General features: G+C 51.9%; 1 protein-coding gene across 5 annotated transcripts in view; it reads left to right on the forward strand.

Moving 5' to 3' along the window:
* Window positions 1–21,158, forward strand: part of Dip2 (disco-interacting protein 2) — a 244,673-nt gene that overhangs the window by 74,871 nt on the left and 148,644 nt on the right. For 2 of the 5 annotated variants that reach the window (XM_077688009.1, XM_077688010.1), the window contains exon 1: window positions 17,733–18,110. The exons of the other annotated variants lie outside the window; for them this stretch is intronic. In XM_077688009.1, the coding sequence (XP_077544135.1) occupies window positions 17,933–18,110 (178 nt within the window). In that variant the 5' untranslated portion in view covers window positions 17,733–17,932. Of the gene's footprint in view, window positions 1–17,732; window positions 18,111–21,158 lie in introns of those variants that run through there. 5 annotated transcript variants of the gene reach the window in all.

Consider the following 21,158-nt stretch of genomic DNA (forward strand, 5'->3'; position numbering starts at 1 on the left):
AACGTTGCCGTATCTTGGGAAAGCTATCGGAAGAAAAATACGCGCCCTCGCAAGGGATCACTTCATAGGGGAATGGCGGCCGACACAATATAGGCTCCGATCTGCTGCCGGGTTCGGGTCATTGTTCGGTAATGTTCGACACTGATCAAAACAACCGTCCTGTGACTTGGGTCAGTTGGGCCGTGTTGGGTCGATGGTCAGGGCGAGGCGCATTGCGACCCTCGCCACTCGTTCAGGTGGCAACGCTGGTTGCATCTGCGCGCGTCCCTTTCAGGGTGCACATCATCATCCGATGCCTCCTCTGAGCGCGGCGTCGGTCGGGGAGCGGGTCTGCTGTCTCCTCTCGAACAGGTTGTCGCGCTAGGCTGGCTGAGTAGGCTGCCCTGATCGCTGCCGGACTGGTTTCCGCCGACCACTCCAAACAAAGGCCGCCGCTGCCGCCAAGCGTTTCATTCTCGCAAGGGAGGCGCCCCGTGGCTGTGGGCCAGCGGCGGCACAACAGGTGAGCTGCTGCTACTTTCTCGCTCCCCTCGTTTGCCTACCCGGGATCCTCTCGACCGCGCCGTTCGTTCGGTGGCCCCGCGCTCCGATCGGACTACACGCCAGCAGTGTGTGAGCAGAAATTTTGTCCTCGTGATGCTGGTCTGCCAGCACGTCGACAGAGCCCGACTGTTTTGCTGGTAGCGAGGTTTTAATTCTCTGACCACTGTGAAAGTACACCGCAAGGTGTTTGGTTTGTCCAATTGAACGTCGGTTCTGCCGTACTCGCGTCTTTTCCTGGAACAGATCGCGAATGTACGGGATGGCAAGCGCTTCTGCTACACGGCTGTTAACTAGAAGCTCAGCCAGAATGGCAGGGTTGATACCCTAGAGAAATGGTTACTGCGCAGGTACGCAGAGGAAGCGGTCCTCCTTATTACGCGGCGTTCGTTACATTTCTATGGCGATATAACACCCGTTAATAACAAAAGTTTGCGGCCATTTCTTGCCTTCGGCTACAGTAAGCATGAAATTCTTTGGTTCATTATCGTAAGTTGTAAACTGCGCGATTTCCAGCTGTGGTTCATGCCTACGACTCGTTGTCCAAGCAAGATATAGACGGGCAAAGACCTCGTATACGGCCGTGTTGTCACGTGCGGCGGATAGTTTTGTACTGGGTCCGAGGTGTAGCGAAAAGTTCGTGTCCAAAAATTCAACAGGCCGTCTCTGGTCATCTCACAGGAGTTTTGTATGAAAGTTCCTAAGACAGCCAGTGGCATGGCCAGCGACACACTTTCCCGCATTGGGGTAGAGTGAAAAACGGTTCAGCTACACTAAGGGTGTTGGGATAACGAAAAGTTTGCATCGAATACGAATATTCGAAAAACAAGGGTACTCACTCATTTTTGCGTTTCCACGTTCGCTATAGTGGGCGACGCTGCCACGATTGAGTACTGGACATTGAGTTCTGTGACAATGTTTAGCAACGAGCTACGGCATGTTTAGCAGTCGATGCAATCACGAATATTCGCAGCACGCCCAAGCATTCAGCCAAGACAGAATCTTCTGGGGCATCAGTTATCAAATTATCGAATCGAAAACGAATCAGTTGTCCAAGCTATTCGATTCCTGTTGGAAATTTCTCTCATTCACACCCCGCTGATCGGCACCATTCGCCATGTGGCGGCGGTCTCTTGCCCACTCATCGCTCGTAACGGAATTATTTTGCGATCGCTGGCATCCATTTTCATCGAGTGAAACGCGCCAGCACAAAGCCGGCGCATAATTTTTTGCAGTGCCGTGAGGTGAAAGCCACGAACACGGAGTATAAAAGATCCTCCGCGCGTGAAATTGTATAGTACCACGCCGATATTGGCATGTTTCCTTGGTGCCTGCACGAATCGCCGCTTCAAAAAGGAAGGCTTACAATGAGATGTCTATCTAGGCTGCGCACTGTTCACGATTGGCACGCCAAAGCAGCCGTTTAATGTTGACAGTTTTATGGGCGTCGTATGGGCTGCTTTTATGCGGAGAAATGCGCGTTAACTCTCGGCGCGCTCCCGCTTTACAGTAAGTTGAAGTTATGCCGGTTGCCCCCGATTTTTCAAACGTAGCGCTATAAAGTGGGTCAGGCCTCGGAAGCCATTGCTGCCTTCTGCGTACCGCAAAGAGTGGATAAATAATAAAAGTGAAAGGTAAAATTTCTACACCACTACGATATATATATATATATATATATATATATATATATATATATATATATATATTTGGGGGGGGGGGGGGGGGGGGGGCTTTTCGAACAGGATGCGAGCGCGTCTGTCGTCGGTAGGCTCGTCTAGTTCAATGGCTGTGGTATACTGGGCTTGACCATGGCTTAGGGAAGCAGACTGATGTTCTGAGCCAAGATCTTCTGAGCGAAACCTGCACGGTTTTGACTCAGGCTCCCCCGGTGTTTTTCTGTCGCGGTAGGCACGTAACATCGCGTGATTTATAAAAAAAAATCTAATGATAGACTTTATCAAATTGACGCGCCAATCCTTCGTCCGGCCCTCTGCTGTCAGTATGATTGGTAACTGTAGCGCTACGTTGCTCGCTCACGGTCGTGTCGAAACACGTCGTTGTCGGGAGCATCGTCTCTGAGTTCTCGTAGTTGTTGGCGGCCGCGCTTCGCTGAGCACACGGAGGACGTGAGCGCAGCAAGCACCGATCGGCATGCTTTCCTTAGCGCAGCGAGCATCCGCTTTCGCCGCGCTCTGCAACGGGAATTTTTATGCGCCGCGACCTCGTTAATGTGGCACGCGAGAAGTCCACAGCTGAACTCAGATTCTTCGTTCGCATTTCTCCAGGGGTTTTAATTTCTCCGTATACCCAGTGGTGCCTGACCGCTAGAAGAGGATTTGCATGCAAACTGGAAATCCGCAGTGCGGGCTGTGCCTATATTGGGCCTGTTGAGTTTTCGTCCTGTTTTATCACCCCCCCTCGTGTGTCTCTATGCGTGCGCGTTTGCTTGTTTTACGCCGTGTTAATCTGGGCGCCTGATATTCGTGGTTAAAATGTGGGTCGCTAGTCACGATGTGTTGGGCGTTTTTACCGCCGAGAAGCTTTGTACGTGCATGGGTGGCTGTTTCCCCTTGGCGCGCTTGACACGAAACCCGATGGAGCCATCGGCATATCAATCTAGTTGCCCTGCGATGCCAGTTTGTTGCGCCTGCTCTGTACTGCAGAAGCTGTTTGCGGCAAGTTGCGAAAATAGAAGGTAACGGGGGCGCAGTACACCTGGATGGACTGCGTTGCGCAGCTTGGGGGAGGGCTTCGTTTGAACCACTTCTTTTCTCGCGCGCCGAAACCTCGTACGTTTTTGTTTTTCGTCTCTGTCGGTAGAACAAGGACAGTCGCCGCTGCCGGGGATCGAACCCCAGATTCCGTGCGGTAGCGGAAACGCCACCGAACCACCGCGGCAGGTCCAAGAGGACTTCCTCGTTGTTGCGCAACAGCCTCACAGGCGGGGCTCACGCGTCTTCTGTCGTGGCCGGAAAAGCTGTCGGGTGTTGCGAGCTGTCTCGGGACCGAGTCAGCGCCATGCGTGGGCAGCGAGCTCACTTTTCCGCCCTGTTGGTGCCCATGCTTGTTGACGGGGAGGACAATATATGGTGACAAGAAGATGTACACCGAGTCCTGACGTTGGCGAGCTCGCCTTGGCAGTGCGCGGACACGCAGCGTCACGTGGCCTTGTTTGCAGATACGGCGGGGTCGCCACGAACAGGAATCCCGGGCCGCGTATTGTGCTTGCGATCTTTGAGGAAAAGTCACCTTGGTGTTTATTTTCAGCGCGCAAGAATTATTTGCCGGGTACTCCAGAGCAGCAGCCGTGCTGGATCGACTGGTGGTGTGTGACAGGTGCAGGAGGTCACGAAAGGACCAGCTGATCCGCCACCTACAGTTGTAACGAGCGGCGTCCTCTAATGTGAGCCACTTGAGTGCTCGTAATTGGGCCCGTTTGCAGCGTAGCGGTGGCCGTGCTGCTGCCGCGTCTTCTGTCACTTGGCGAGGGAGCCGGCGCCTCTCCTCGGCTGCGGCGCGCGCTCATTACGACTCGTTGGCGCGTCTTCTCCGCGCTGGGGCAGCAGCGAAGCATACTTCCCGGAACACAACTCACGCGCGCCCCTTGGCGTGACGCTCTCTGGCGTGTCCTGCCGCCAGCTGGCGTTTTCTTTCGATGCTCCGGATTTGATCTGCTTCGCTTTAGCCATCCTTCGAGCCGCGTGCCGTGTGCGCAAGTAAGGGCCCAAAGGGCCGCTGGCATTTAGTTGCCGTAGGGATGACGAAAAGGGATGGTTGGTTTTGCGCCAGCGCTTCGTGCCGTCCAGGTCGTCGTAACCCCCTTTTTTAATTGTCCTCGTAATACCCAGCGCAACAATTTTATTTCACTGTCTGGCGCTGAGGGACCGGACTGCGCAGCACTAAACTATGTTTTCCCCCATACTCAATTGTGGAGATTTCGTGTGGGAAACTGCCGTCCACTAAAAACGTCATTAAATGTTCATGTTATGCAGAGAAGAGCCGTACGTATATCAGCAATGTCCCATGCATATTTTCGCACTGGAGAAATTTTAACAGCTACCATAATGAGGGTCTTCCAGTTGGATTCTATGTATCCTATATGTGGAGTAGGTTGATGTATTCTGTGCTGTTTTAAATTGGTTCAGTTACTAGCCATAAATTAATGCCATCATTGGTTAAAGCTGTTTCGGGAACTCGCTCGCTCCTCGTTCCTTCGTCATCCCCAGGAAAGGACAGTCGGTTGCTGCCGTTCTTCTCGCCTGTGGCTCTTGGGTATGCTTTCTGTCGTAGCGTGGGCACCCCGCATGCATCTGCAGTTCGGGAAATTGGCGGTGAGCGCGAACACAGGCGGCGCTGCGAAGCGCGCCTCCGTGACGTCAGCTTAGGGATTCTCGCATTTGTCGTCTGCTTCACTCAGGATCGCTCTCTCTGCTGTTTCTTTGCGCTCGGTCAACGTCTGATGCTTGTCCGCACCAGAATTGGCGTGTGGGTAACTTTTTATCATAATAATAGGCTTAAAGTCGCATACATTAGCTCATGGTGTCAATTAAAGTATAGTTTTGGATACGGGAGAAACATTGCCGGCGCCACCCCATTCCTTGCGAAGCCGGTCCTGTGCGGAGCGCGAAGAGTCGGAGCGAGGCGTCAGATTCTCATGTAAGCATTCGAACAAAAGGAACAGTCACTGCTAATAACCGACAACAGCGAAAATGGAAGACCAAAACAAATTCTAGGCCTTCAGGGCTGTCGGCTTTGGTAGAAGGCATCACGATTCCTGGTAATCATATGTAAGGTAAAACAGTTTTTGCAACCTTGCCGAACGCTAGAACGCGTTTTGTCACATCACTTTACGTTGTCAAGGCATGAAAGTTTGCCGACATGCACTCTAGACTGCAAAAACTCTAGGTTGAGTTCCAAATAACCCAGTGTGTATATACGCGCGTGCTGATCCTATACCGGGCATCTAACCAGTATGGAGGTTTATTGAGCAAAACGAGTCACGTCTTCGTTAAATTTATAGTAACACATATATATTCGATCTGGTTAGTGGGCCGGGTCCTCAGTCCAGGACAAGAGAGTAAAAGTAATTTTCTTCAAATCATAGAACGCCATTCCGAGTAGAATATGATTTGTTCTTCGCGCCTGGAAGGGTTGAAAAGCAATAAAGAGCTACTTGGAATTATTCGGTTTCTAGTCTTGTAATATATGCAGGTATACTATTTATTACGTTAGTTAGCGAGTATATCATGCCTTCAACACCGTAATCATGTCATCATTGTTCGAGTTGAGAGTCAGTTCGTTATGATAACGATATAATTACGATAGAAATTCGGAGCACAAAAGCCGCCTTCGAGTACTGTGGACCACGTTGTTTAGGGCGCGATCGCGGTGGCGTAGCACAAACCTTCTCATTGTATTTGCATGTGAATAAACAAAGCACGCTGCGGATATGCACCTTCTTGCACGCAGCCGTAATGAAAGCCAATTTGTGAAGAAGGGAATGTATGCCATACAAAATGAACGAAATATCCACACGACCTTTGTGAGGCTCCCAAACATTCCGAAACCTCCTAATAAGAAGTTGGTGACGGCGCAAAAAAATTAATGCGTTGGGCAGAAAAAAAAAGCAAGAAACATTAATCCGATACAAAACAACAACGAAAGAAACAGAAGAAAGCCGCTTTATTTCCTGCTGTGCGATGAGCGTGTAGAGGCCGCTGCTTGGTACGTAGTATTAGACTGTTGAGTCTTCATAGGAGCATCTCAAAAATACTGCAGGGAAGCCTACGCATTTTGAATATTTATCGAGAAGCTCTGATCGCTGATCCTCGCGAATAAGCAAGAAAGGACGAGCTACACACGATCTTCTGACCGATACTCTGAAGAAAGTTGTTCTCTATCTCTTCGTGTGTTGCAAACTTGTGGGGGATACAGCTTCAAATTATTCAGATGCGTCAGAAGTTGGCAAAATAACTCAGTCGCTAGAATACGCTTTTTAACGCACTACAGCAACGAAGCGGGCGATTTCTAGCCCAGGCACTGTTGCCCCTCACAAGCGGAGTGTAGCAGACGACAGCGGCGCCAATCCCTAAGCCGACGTCAGAGCCAGGGGGCGCCACTCAAAGATCTCACCGCCAATAGCCGTGTTCCTCTCTAGGTGATGAGCTGTCTGTTATGTGCGGTCGAAAGCAAAGCAGCGCTGTGTGGCCACTGCCCTCGTCTTCGGTCGCTCTTAATTATTTGCCACTTTTGACACGACCACCTAAGCACCTGTGTTGTGTATACGGCGTATATCAAAACCAGAGTAACGTTGTTTGCGCGGCCTTGACGTATAAAGTGGTGCCACTCGTTGTGATTTATGCACTTGTTGACAAAGCTGGAAGTAAGGAAAGTGCACCCTCCCCCTCGTGAGGCACTTAAATGGAATGTTGGAAGTTGGAAGATGGTGCAGATGTGCGGGGATCATGTGCGAATGTTCTCGACCTCAACTGCTTGGCATTCCCTAATTATGTTCGAACCGTACGTACGAATGGGGCCCAGCTGGCGGTACAGCTACGCACAATGGCCAGCGCTTCCCAAGTCCTCTGTCCACTGTCCTCACGGCCGGGTTTCTAACCTACGAGCTATTTCCGCCCACTGCGTTACGATTTAAAAGCACCCGTGTACAAGAACGTTTCGATCGCGATCATATAAATCAAACCTCTGCCGTTGCACCTTCCGCTGAAATTATATAGGCGGCGAAGTGACTGCGCTCTGTTCGTGTTGTGGCTGCATGGGTGACAAACCAAACCCTCGTGGTGAGGGGGCGATGTGCCGGAGGCCCGAGTGTAGACGTGACCGATGGCCGACCGCACGCGAGTCCCATCTGCGGCGGCGGGGCCGGAGGATGCGGTTGACTGTGGGCGCAGCCGCCCGCGTGTTGTCCTTGTTCGTGGCCCCTGCGCGTGGCTTTTGTATCCTGCGGCACAGCGTCCTTGGCTGAGCGGGCCTCCAAGGGCGCCACTGCGCGCGCCCGGTTGACCGCTGCTGTAGCCGCGATGCGTCGTCACGGGGTGAAAGAGCCCGCTCCGCACGCCCAGCTGGGGCTCATTACCCGGCCCCGGGGGGCTTCTTCAGGGGCCTGTGCGCCGCCATCCATTCCGATGCAGCGAAATTGAGAGCCTTCTCGGAAAGCTGCTGCCCCAAAGGCCTCCTATTGCTATTTCCCTTTTCTTTTGTTTCGCGTCGAGCATTGATTGAGAGGGAGAGAAAAAGTTGAAGGGAGATTTTTTTTCCCTTGAGAAGCTGGCTTTTACGCAATACAATGGTTTTGCAATAAACGTGTGTATTTCCCGTGGTCTTCGCAAGCACGACTTCCGTAACTACTTTCATACAACGTGGCAATGTTGGACTCTCCGCATTGTAGTCTGCACGCTCAGTATAAAATAATAATAATAAAAAACCTTCAGCGGACTGCTTCACCGCAGTGCATAATGAGACCCGGTATACGATTTGACTGTAAAAGGTGGCCCGTGCTTTTACATCACGCAGTGCAAAACGCCATGTTCTCTCCACCTCGGCCTCTCCACCCAACTTCCCTTGCTTTTTTTTTTTTTTTTTTTTTTTTTGCTTTTTTTGCACCTAAGCGAGAAGCTGTGTGGTGTGCGCGTTGCCGCAAAGATTTCCGACCGCACTCTCGTTCCGTTCATCGGAAGCGCAAAATTTCGTGGTGCTCAAATTGTAGTTTGTCGCGCCATTTCCCCGGTGTGTCGAAAGGGAGGAGAGGGGTCGCGAAGTCCGTATACCTCTTGAAGGCAACGGGGGTTGTTTGCCCGACCCCCTGTAGGCAGCACACACGCAGTGACTGCGTGTGGTGCGTGACGAGAAGTTTCGCATCTCCGCGCAGCGTGGAGCGCGTCCTGCTTTCAGCAAAGAGTCTCGGGACCCGAGGAGATCCGTCTTTGGACCGCGATGGCGGGGAAGAAGCTTTGTTTGAACGGATCCACCGAGTGACGCTGGGAAGAGGCAGGTGCAGTCGCTTCCAGCGGTCAGTGCAAGTCAAGCTCCACGGGCCATAGAAGTTGTGGGTATTGGACACGATTCCTTTGCTTACCCCTTCCTTCTTACCCCTTCCTTCTTCCTGTTTCACAGCGTCACTCTAGACGGTACTGAGCAAGGCGGCGAAAGTGTCCGCTTTCCGACCTCTCCATTTGTGTCTTCCCCCGCGACGACAGCAGAACTTCGCCGTCCGCTCTGAACCCTACTTCACATAAGAGAGTTTTAGCATGGCGGCTAGCGGAGGCTCACGCTACGGCGGCGGGATAGCGGGACCCTACTGCGCATGCGCGGGCGGGGAGGGTGAGGAGGTTGAGGAGGATGAGGAGGAAGGCGCGGGCATGGCGAAGGCTGGCTCGCGGAACTAATCCCCCCCTACCGGAACGAATTTGCGCCTGCCCAGTTGGGCCCCGCTACCCGCCGCCGTAGCGTTAGCGGACGGAGCCCGCTATGCTAAAACTCTCTATTGACACATAAGTTGTTTGATATGTTGCCAGCACCGCTAACCTCATAATGAGTGCTTTCTGTGACAACAACAAAAGGCTGATCTGCAAAGGCTCGAATGGCGAAGCAAGCAATGAAACCGACTTAGTGCAAAGTACGAGCCTTGGTGCTTTGCAAGATGTGTTGCTACTGGGCAAGTTCGAGGACATTAACCACAGGATGGTGGAAAGCTGAATCAGAATGTAAGTTTGAGAATCGAGGAAACGGAAGTATAGTTAAAAGGAAGCAATATGTAACTCGCTGGACTGGTGCGTCCGAACAAATCTACGCTTCATTAACGAATGATAACGAAGACAGCATAGGCGTACTGTGTTGTACCTTATAAGATAACCTCGGATTACCTTAAGGTATAATCTCGGATTATCTTGAGGCAATCTGGAAATCAGTAGGAAGTACAGAACTTGGCTTAGAAAGGTGGCAAACAATGAGTCAACGAAATGCCACAGGAACGCTAGAAAATTGAAAGCGCGAAGCTTAATAGACTTTTTAGACATGTCAAGTCGAATAACAGAAGGGACGTTAACAATTGTTCGGCCCTGAAAATGGCCGGTACTAAAGATAGCTGAAAAGGACATGAGTGTAAAAATAGTGTCCTCGGCCCGTACTCTTTCCCGCGTTATGATTTGTGACGTTGCACATTGTGAATTTTGAAATGGGATCGGTGAAGCTTATCTGAGCAGTTCCATCAAACCAATTAGTTGGATTGCAGCGTTTGTATGCAACATGGTGTCAACATATGAATTATCCGTTTTAGCACTTGCCTCTAATACATCCTTGTGGACGTCACGCAGCATGCGGTGTAGCGTGAAAACGAGAAAGCGTAAATTCGGTTTTAATTGTTAAATTTCTCAGTGAATAAATCATCGTTTGCTGCCGTACAAGCGCTGAGGGTACTTACCATATGTAACACCAAATATCTTGAACAAAACAGTAGTATGTTATAGAGAACGATGTAAAAGATGAGCTATGGTTTGCATCTGTATAATATGTGCTACATAAATATTGACGTATTGGGCTAATGAGCAAGCACGCATGGAAAATTGTACCAGCCCAACCTGTTTTACACTCATGAACAGCTCTCAATTGAGCGTCTCATCCAAAGCGTGTAATTGTGTAGTCCAAAGCTTGGTTTCTCGTAGTAGAATATTTTAAAGGGGTCCTGAAATACTTTCCGCCGATGCGTGGATGTACATGTAACCAAATAAAGCAATGTATTAGCAATCTCCTCCCGCAAGAATTTTGTTGAAGCGATGAGTATTAGCTGAGAAATCGTAAATCAAAAACCGCGCATTATCGTCGCGCCGCGTTTCCTCCTCCTTTCAACTTACTATCCGCTGTTGACGGCGAGAGAGCCTTCCCTCCCATGATGCTGCGCTCCTCGGCGGTGACGTACTTCCGCTATTGCGCTGCTCACACAGCCGTCTGCTACGGGCAAGCTTTGTTGACACCATGAATTCCGCACTCCGCTCAAGGCTGGAAAAGCGAACGAAAAATCTGGCCCCATGTGTGCGGCGGCCTGGCCTTGCCCTTTCGCGGTGTACGTTGCTGCAGAACTTTGCTATCGGCGGCACGCGACTTTTTATCGGCGGCGAACTCGCAGCCGCACGGGGAGGATCCTGCGCTCGCTCCCTCCCTTGGATGCACAGCGCACTGTTTATCCAAAAAGCGCCGTATCAGATGTGGCCCCGCTGGTGCCGGGTCTTATTTTGTGGCGGTGGTAATTCCTGCCGGCGGCATGTGAAAAAGACATTTTGAACCGATACAGAACCCGTGCACAAAACGCCAGTTCAGCTTGGGGATACGCGTGGTGGAGAGCGGCAACGTTGGCAAAACATGCTCCGCCACGGCTCTGAGCTTCCTCGCGCTGGAGCGAGCACCATTTCTTTGACAATATCAAACATCGGTTGCCCTGGCAACAAGGCACAAACCGCTCTAGAAGTCAGTTACGGTTGCGTGATCCCGGTTCAGCTTGGGGCCCCACCTCGCGGCATATGGGCACTGCAGGCATACTACTCACTCCCATTTGGAAGTGCGAGATGCGTTTGGCATTACAGGAGGCGATGGTGTGTGTGTTCTGGACGCCTTTGTTTCGTGATGAAATGCGTTGTGCTTCTGCGGGTGGATAGTGCTTCCCATGGTCTGGATTATCTTTCTCAAGCGGCGTACGACTCAACCTCGCATGGGGTATGTGCAGTGTGCGTGGCTAAAAGCCATCTCGGCTTGTGCGCCGGAGTTAAGTGACTTGCTGTTCGTCCCCGCAAACCGCGCGCGAGGTGAGTGCCGAATTTACGAGGGGCAGGAGGAGGCAACCCATCGTCTGTCAATCGCGGTTCGGACTTGCAACGCATGTTGTGACGTTGTGTTCGTTCGAAACGCATCTCTGGATTGTTTGGAAGTTGAATAAAATGTATGCGTCAAACCCGGGCATTCGGCTCAGGGCGTTCTCTGCGATTGCAAGAAAGAAGTGCCACGGGGCTTCAACGCTTTCTTTATGGAACGTACTCAAGTAAGAGAATATTCATGTCGTGTTATGGCCCTGTTGCATTTAATACAAACGGTTAAGCGTTTGTTTACACTTGTTTCGTTTGTCGTAAAATGTCCAAGCACTCCGGCACTCCGCTGGCAGATCAGCCGGCGAGCCGACGCTGAGTAGACGACTCATCTCTTTGCCGGAAGTGCGTGAAAAAGCCGCCCAATAGCAGGATGTCTAGCTCATGACGAACATCTGGGAATCGATGATGTAGACATGTGAAGATGGCGGCGTCCAAAAACACGAAGGAAAGAGTGAGAAAAAAGCGACCAACTTTGCAACAAAAGTGTGAGCTTTCCGCTGCGCGTAAAAGAGTAATACTTGGCACAGATGATGTTGACGACCCAATCTAACGATTGCGCTAGTCAATTTAGTGTGCTCAAAACGCCTTTCAGGGCCCCTTTAAATCATTTCGGCAACCTTAGGAAAGGGGGCGTTCTTCAGGATGCATGCTGTGTGGGCACAACGGCTTTATTACAATTTTTCGTTTGTTTTTGTCTGTGTTTGTTTAATTTGCGTTTTGTGTGCTTGGCCACTGGTCCCTGTAATTGAGCCCGTTAACTAGTGCCGAGAAACGCTTTGGCTGCCGCAGTCCATGAGCCCCCGAACGGGTCTTATTAATAGCGTGCCGCGTTTTCGGTGTTTATTTTCACGCGGCGTCGGGGAGGGGCGCTTTTCCGGCGTTTATTTTCGCCTCTTCAAATCGGTGTTTTTCGGCGCCGAAGTTCAGTGCCTGAAAGAAGTCAGCATTTATTGGGGCTTGTGTTGTATATGGCTACTTAGGCAACTCCCAGGCTATAAATTATGTAATATTGCACAATATTGGACGTAACTCACATGACAACATCGAGAACTCATGCCGTACCGCACTGCACAAAAATAAATGCGCTGAGTAATAAACGGCATCACAGATTTTTCGGGAGCATGCAAAACTTTTGAACTGTATAAAAAATAATCGACATTACACTCCTGCCATTTGCAAGCCTTTTTGAGAAATGCATGTTTTATGTTTCAGTGAAGGTTTTATCACAACTGATTTTTTAATTTGGGGTGGGGGGGGGGGGGGGGGCGAGGAAAACCTTAGCCGAAAGGACCTTACAGCGAATACCCTAGCGCTTATTTCAAGTCGATTGTCTTTCTTGGGCTACTTAAAAGCGAAACTTTTGTTCTTTATGTATGTCTGTCTATCCATCGATTCATCCGCGCGGCCAAAAGTTACCAGAATTATTGAACGAGACGTTTTATATAAGCAAAGCATTTCTAAACTACGAAGTCTGGTGGCAATGTTCATGCTTGTCAACACTGTTACGAAAAAAGAAAACAAAAGACATATTTTAGGCAAGACATCAATACATAAGTGATATTTCCATTGTTATTTTAATTAAAAAAAATATCTTGATTTTTGCGATAGTAAATAAAAAATGCGCCTTGAAAAAGATTTCTTGGCCTCAACATACAAAAAGGCTCTCGCGGCGCCCCCTCGTGGCAGAGTTCCAAGTTCATTAGTAACAGAAGGTTCCAGTAGATGGCGCGAGCAGTGGAACGCGGCAAAATTGAATTGTTTTGAGCAAACCTGTGGTGTTTACCGTGGGAGGAGCGAGACGGGATGGCGTGAGAGGTGGGTGGGGAAGAGAAGAGGGGAATTTGCGTGGCAGGGGCGGCGGACGACTATCGCCTTTCGACGACATCTGCAGCGATGTGAGTAGATACCGGGCCATTTTTTCCACAAGTAGGAGATAAGCACAGCTCACGACTGGTGAAAACTATCCTCGGGCATCGTGTCGCTGTTACTCGGCTCAATGCTGCAGTGAAAGTGCGCTCTGTTGCCGTAATGCTGAGTGGAGCGTTTATTGCGAAAACGCAGTTCGAATTTGGGCTTTTTTCGGCTTTGCCGATTCTGAGGAAAACGGCCCGCTGGTTTTAGTTCGATGTCTAGCGGTACCTTAGGCGCCACCACCGCTGGTTAGGGTTCGGACGTGTCTTGACCAGGCTCCGCGTTCTAGAACTCCCAGGTGCGGGCAGTTTAGCCCAACGAAGGCCCGAACGAAATTAATCGATTCCCCTTGATTAGAAGCGCCCATAGACCTCCTGTCTTCGACGCTGCCCCGAGTTTTTCGCCATCTCTGGCTCATTAAAGATCCCAAACGGAGTAGCCAGTCGACTAAGCCTAACGGCGTCGCTACGAGTACGTCCCTACTGCAGCGCCACCGAGCCACCACTCCGTTCCCACCAACGAAGCGTCTGAAGTCGCGCTGGGTCTTTCCTGGTGCGCTAAGTGTAGGCGCTGTGGCGCTCCGGTCTAAGCTTCACCATGGAATCCCCAGCCGTTGCAAGCCAACCGAATGTATGCACAGAGATCTCAGCGCTTTTGCAATGTGTGCAATTGATCTCAGCGCCCTGCGGACGCGCACTCTTAGGCAAAAGGGAGCAAAATAAGGGCCAAAATACGGCCGCTTGTGTTTGCGGGCAGCCGTTCTTCTTCAAGGGCAGTAACTGGGGCAGAGTGTGTGCCGTGTGGACAAATGCGGACTAAATGTTCGTCCCCGCCGATTTATAAGGAATAACGGGAAGCCGAAACGCGTACATTTAGTATGCTGCATGCGTCGTTAATCCCCTGTAATGGCGTCGTCGTTGCCATTTCGCACATATGCCTGTGGATAGTTTTAGATTTCCAAAACACAAGTCATTGCAGTCAGTGGGTTCTTTACTTAGTGCCACGGGAGAAAATTTTGATGCTAGTATTGATATATTGAAATATTGATTCTCACCCGAGAAATGACTCGCCGGGCGTCAGAAGTGGACAGACAGATCCAGGGTGAGTCCCAGACATCAGCTTCCAGTATCCCATCCCACGAACCTCTCAACTATACACTCACACTCGCCTACTACCGGACACAAAAGAAAACACTACCTCCACTCTACCGCTCCATATATCCCGCGCCGACGCCACGTCATGGCGGCCGCTGCAGACACACACGTTCCCAACTTACACCACAAGCGCCTCTTCTTTCTTACTCAATACCCTAGCAGCTGCCCGGCTAGCACCATCTACCACCCTGGAACCCTGTATGGGTGTGCGCGCGTTCACCAGACGGGCTCACCCTTGTACGCATCCCCACCCTCTCCTCTTGGGAGGCTGCTCTGTCCAGCACTGCCCCGCAAGACCAGCAACGGCTGATCGAGCGGGCCCGCCGGATAGCGTCCGCCATTGGAGTCCTGGACTGGGGACCCCACTCATCGAGGCTGCTCTTCGACCAGCAAATGAGTGCAATAATAAGGCCCCTGCAGGGACCTTATGCTGCTGCTGATGATGATGCTTAGTGGCTTCCCCTTTGTAACGGGTGGCGTTGCACAGCGGCCTTAGTCGGAACGCTACTGTACAATCACCTCGCCAAAAAATACAAACAAAATAAAAGGAAATACTTTAACGAAATTTTTGTGCTAGTCTGACTTCGTTCGCAGGTCTTCCCAGATTGATCTCTGTTCTTTTCCCACCAACATTCTAACCTTCTTTTGCTAACCTCTACTGCTGTCCAGTTCACTTTTCCGCTAACCTTAAAGCCAAGGGCTTCCGGAAGCTGGATGGCTCCATCACTGAGGACTGGACGGATACTTTTGAAACTCCGTTACAATATGTCGCATGGTTTCTGGCTCATTTCCGCAGCCTGCGCATAGTTCTTCCTGTACCGGCTCGCGGATAAGCGTTTTTGTCCGCAAGCAACCCGCTCGGGCTTCAAAATGCAATGCACTCCCCTTGGTATTATCGAATAATTTTTCCCTTGTGATCTCCTGCTTCCCGATCCTGTAGATATCTAAGGACTTCTTCGCATCCATCCTCTTTTTCCAGGTCGTTGTTTCTGTTTCTTTCACTTCATTTTTTATTGCCTTGGTCGTTTCCCCGGCACTTCCAAGTTTCATATACTTTGTCCTGAGCCTTCTGGTTCTTTTCCTCCATTGTGTGTCCACGCTTTTCATGTAAAGATATCGTAACACTTTGGCCGCCCATCTCTGATCATCCATATTTCTAAGTCGTTCTTCAAAACATATTTTGCTCTGTGCTTCTCTCACTTCGAAGGATGTCCATCCCATGTCTCCCTGCACTGCCTCATTTGTTGTTTTACTGTGTGCTCCTAATGCCAATCGACCTACGGCCCTCTGATTTACTTCTAGCCCTGATTGAATCTCTGATTTGACACACACTACTGCGTTTGAAAAGGTGCAATAAATGTTTTCACCGCCACCTAGTGGTACTTACCGAAAGCGCGTAGCCTTATTCGCTAGAGGCATGCAACGGATACTCGCTGAAATACTAAACGTGTCCTCGGTCGCATGTTGTGGACATCATTGCATCCACGACACAATCTGCCGCTGCTGAACTCTAAGGTGGTTTCTAGAATGTCCTCAAGACTATCGAGAAAGTGCGGCATCGCGTCGAGTCCGCGCTCGTGTCCCCGTCAGGAGCATTGCGCATGTGTCCGCGTGGAGTCGCGGCCACGAGGCCATCCGCGGGTCGGTTCCGGACACGATCACCTGCATCTCTCGCCCATGCAGAGGCACGAAGTTGGCGGGGTCTCTAATGGACAGCGCGTCCTTAATCGAGGCACGGACGCGAGAAGATGGTGGGGCTGTCGCTGGACTGCACACGGTCGCCGGCGGTGGCGCATTCCGAAGTGGCCGTGCATTCTGTTGTGAATGGCTTTTGTTTGTTTGCTTGAACTTGTGAGCAGGACGTAATGGGAAAAAGGGAGGCCTTCGCATCGTCTGAGCAACTGCTTTTTTTATTTAGAGGACAAGATTTTGTTGGGTGTTAGAAATAGGAAGGTGGGGTCTCCTACGGGGTCAGTAAGTCGGCGAAGAAGTAGCCTCAAGAGTCGAGCCGACTGAAAGCAAAGACAACAGGAGTTATCCCGCTCTCTCGCCGAGGACCCGCCTACCATACCACTCCTTTCTCTCGGAGACTGGTGTAATCAGCGGGGTTCTTCGATGGACCAGTTCTGGATAGTCCGCAGGCAGTCCAAGGACGGCCTTCCGACCAGAGGTGTACCGTAGAAAAAATTCAAAGCCCATTTCATCTAACGAGAAAGGTGGTTGAAACGCGAAGCTTTCTCTGGTCGAAATCAAGTAAGTGGGCGTTCGCGATTTTTCGTTCCCTTCATGTGCTGCCATGCCAGTTCATGTCACCATCCTGATTGAACCGAAATTGATGAACGAATTGCAGGCCTCTGCATCGCCGTCTCAGTTTGGTACAGGAGGGAATGCTTTAAAAATTGCTGGTCTGAGCACTGGAAGGTTTAGTACACTCGAGCTGTGTACATAATCGATGAAGGAGCCACGTAGACGGAAGAAAATGCCGAAGGAACATTTCTGATAGCCGACCGCGGTGGTGTTGCCCTACAACCCGGGGTGTTGTCGGTTCTCTCTAGCATCCTCTCATAAAGCTCATGCACCGTTTTCGTATTGTGCGTTCCCACTAATCTGGTATATGTGCCGCTGTATGCAACTCATTCTGCGAATATCAAGTCATCATTATGAATGCGCCGTTGCTACAGCGGAGCCGCGTCAATTGAAGTCGTTCCTTTTTGTTGCCTTCCTGATGTTCGGAGCACGCCCTTCCCGCATGCAACAGGTGCGCGTGGTGTCGCGATGAACGCCCATTGTTCCGATGGTTTAATCATGACCTGCTTTGGGGTGTCCACGCTGTCCATTCCCCCGGTGTGCGAGCCGTGCGCAGCCCGCCAATCGCCTGCATGCACGGTTCAAGGAGCGGTTCCGTTGGGGACAAGCGTCCTTGTTGTCCATCTCGGGAGATTTTTCCCACAGGAACTGTTCGAAACGCGGGCTCCACTCCGCGGCGCAACGGGGGTCGTCACTTGTGCTGCTCCCGAGGGCCCTGGTCTCGGCGGCGGCACCCAAAAGGCCATTTCGGGGCCAACCACGAGGGGAGCGGTTCTTTTCTGTTCGCTGTCCTGGCGGGCCCCGTTCATCCGGACCGACTACTCATCGCCTGCGGCGCGCTTCCGGCGGCGCGCGTCGTGAATAGGCGCGGAGCGCCGCCCCCGGAGGGCCCTCCTCGCGGCTGCGTTCCTCCTCGGAAAAAGTGGCGCGCTGGTGGCTGGTTCAGTGCTCCTCCTCTGCCCGAGCGGCGTGCTGCTGCTCGCTCGCGCTCCGTCCTCCGCGACCAGGGAATAGACGGCAGATCGGGGTCGCGGCACCCACGTTCTTCGCTCCGATCGCCGGGTGTCCGGTGGGCGCCCACGCATTGACAGCCATCTGGTCGTCGCCTGTTTGCTCGCCGCTGGCCGGATTCGGCGGTCCGCAGGCGCGATGCAGCGTCCGCGCAAGCCGAGCCTCTTCGAGGCGCCCATCTGGAAGAGCCTGCCCTACTCGCTCTGGGCCGCTCTCCTGGACGACGTGGACGAGGAGTCCAGCGACGACGACGACTCCGAGTCTTCGCTTTTCTCGTCCAGGGTCTCTTCCGAGGGATGCCTCTCCGACACCGAAAGTGAGTCCCGAACCTGTGGAGCTGGCCCTCGTTGGGCTCCTCTCCGATTTCTGCATTGCAACCGGTGCCCCTTTTCCTTCTCCTTTACTTTTCGGTCGTTCACGATTACGCGCACGCACGGACGCACAAACACTGCTTGTTCTTCTTCCGCTAGTATATCCTTGTCACGATCTTTGCGCTTTCCATCAATGCCAAGCTGTCATAGCCGAGCAGTAATGCGTAGAGGAGGAATGCCTGTCTTCACACCGTGTGGCTTGTCTTTGGACGCTCTTGTGCATTCGCGGCCCTCCCGTCCTTGTTGTTTATTTGGGCAGGCAGTTGGGGCGAGTGGCAGCAGGCATCGCGATTTGCTCAGCGGCGCCTGTGGGTCAGCCTTGGAAGCGCCAGTGGAGCAGAAAATTTCAAGGGGCGCGCGCGAAAGACGCAAAACCGGATTCGTGCGTAGCAACCTCTTGCCGTGCCTGTGGGCAGCAGCCCTGTTTCGGGGTACTCACTCAGTGGTGGAAGTTTCAGTGCTGCTACTTGTTTTCCGCTTGGCGCCGAGCGCTCGCCCCTTGTCATAAGAAATTGCTGGCGTTGGCTAGCGAGGGACGGTGAAGACAAAATACACGTTTGGTTCATTCGACAGAGTGCCACGTCAAAATGACAATTTTGACGCAAACTGCAAACGACCGAGCTAGATAAAGAGGAAGACCGACGAAAGAGTGGCAACTCTCCAGCCGCTTTCTTGCACTGACCGCGTGACGTCACAGTGACTGGTTACGTTTGATGGCCCCGTTTCAGTTCTAGCATGGAGCTAGCACCCTTACTCTATTTTTGGCACGTCCCCTGTGATGTCACTACTGGTGTTGCGTAACGATAAACGGGAAGTTCAATATTAGGGATCTTTGTCTGAAAACAGTGCCATCGGGCTCCGAATCGACTCGGTGGAGTTACCAAAAGCCTAGTTCAGTCAAACAGAACAAGGGTGCTTGTCTTCCGGCATGTATGGCCGACTGTGGTCGCCAGGGGTTCCTCAAGGGGACCATTCTAAAGTACCGGCTGTCTATTTGTTTTCAGGAATTGTTGATGCTTGGGAGGCTGCACTCTGGCCGATGCGATGCGGAGCACTTGTCAGTAACATTAGTTATTTCACTGTCGAATTGAGCTCGCGTGCAGGAAGTTAATTCGCCTGCACCACAAGCTCTACGCATTTTTCGTCGTTCATTTGTGCGCACTGCTCGCGGTGCTGTGCACTTCACAGTCCGATTTACCGTGCGGAACCATTTAATGGCTTTTCCCGCGCTCATTCCCCTACACTTGCCTTATCGCTTTCGGCAAACCTTTCGCCCGTTTCGCACAAATAATGTGATTATAATTGTTAATAATTTAGGCCCTGAAACGTGTTAACCAAGCAGCACATCCGCGCTTGGCGCTGTGGCCCTCGGCCGAACGGCAAGGCCCAGAGTAGTGCGCACCGCGAACAGATCGGTGGTGTGCGCGGTGATGCGCGCGAGGACGCCACGTCACGCTGTCTGGTGCGCGTTCCCGCGAACAACCCTTGGGCGTGAGACGGAGAAAACGGAAGTGCTGCGAGGAAGCCGCTCCTCAGCCCAGCGTCGGACGTCGCCGGAATGCGCCCGTTCCGCTCCGGCGCACTGGCCGCTTGATCGCCTCCCCCCGACGGGCCCCCCACGAGGCGCCTGTGGCTCGAGCTTTGGCCCTCTCGCCGAAACTCGCTGCCCTGAGAGTACGTGTCGACCCTCACCATGACTAACAAGTGCCCCACTCGATGGTCCTTTGAGGCGAAGCATGCTAGTAGTCTTCGACCTGATGAAGGGCAGGGGTCGACTTCCTACGCGGCAGGCGTTTCCAGTTGTGTTGTTTGCAGGTCGCGGCTTCTGGTGGGGCGGGGACAGGGGAGAGGTGCCGCAGGCGGCTTCCCCCCCTGCTGTTCTTGTGAGCAGAGGAAAGCCAGTGCAAGTTTAGCCCCAACATTCGTTTATTTCTTTTTTTACTTTGTGTTTTCTCTTTTATATGATGGTTTCGTTATGTTTCTGAGATTACCGGGTTAGTAGCGGTTCTCACCTCTCCCCTGATCAAAAGTTCTGCAACGCCTGCATGGCGTTGTAAGGAGGTGCAGGTCGATAGCTGCGTCCACGATCAGAGTGCTCGAAATTAGTGCCGAAAATTCCCAGCCAGCGTTTCACACCCTGGGCGCTATTTTCGGCGCGAGGCAGGCGCCGCTTGCGTTTCGGTTCTCTCCCGTCATTCTATGACAGCTGCCACTTGTTGCTTTGCGAAAACTGACGCGGAAGGCCGGGGTAACAGGCATCCCACGTCAGTTCAGTGTAGTTGGAACCATATGAGCTTATCACTTCGGGTGTGTTGATTGTGCACGGGCCCTTGCGGTTGCCGGGTAAGGAATGACAGTAGCCAGTTTTGTCTGTGTATACACGGCCTCGTCCGACTCCTCCTGCCTGCGTATCTGTATTTGCTCGCTTCTGTTTCGTCGCTGTAAGGAGCCTGTGAAGTCGAGTGCATACTGTGGCCAGATGCTTGCACGAGATAGGGCGTTGGGCAGGAGTGGACTTTTCCTATCTCTTTCTGGAGAACCAGCGACTCCGATTGGGGAACGGCTGCTTCTGCAACGATACTGGCCATGCGCGCCGCATCACCAGCGCTGTCCCCTCCACAAGTAAATGTAGCGCGTTTTTTTTTTAATCTGCAGGCTTTTCAAACTATAATTCGCGAACACCCTGCAGGCTTTAGTGCCATAAAATTAATCTGGTAAGACGATGGATGATTATCTCTTTTGTCCTTTGTGGTATGCAGCCTTTCTTGCGGTACACTCATTCGGCGTGTAAATACTGCTTTGCGGGGGTTAAGCGGCACATGTGTATGCGTACGCTCGACTTCATGTTTGGAGATTCGTGTTACCGCACGAGTCTTTAGTGGCGGAAACAATGCGGGCAGCATCTCCACTTTTGTCTGCCCGTGCTGCAAGCTTCGGTCGCGTATACATCCCCCAACCCTCGCAAACCATGCTGTGCCCCCCCCCCCCCATGT

The sequence above is a fragment of the Haemaphysalis longicornis genome, unplaced genomic scaffold (genome assembly GCF_048455015.1).
Source record: "Haemaphysalis longicornis isolate Haplotype H1 unplaced genomic scaffold, Haemaphysalis longicornis Haplotype H1 scaffold_1, whole genome shotgun sequence".
Taxonomy (NCBI): domain Eukaryota; kingdom Metazoa; phylum Arthropoda; class Arachnida; order Ixodida; family Ixodidae; genus Haemaphysalis; species Haemaphysalis longicornis.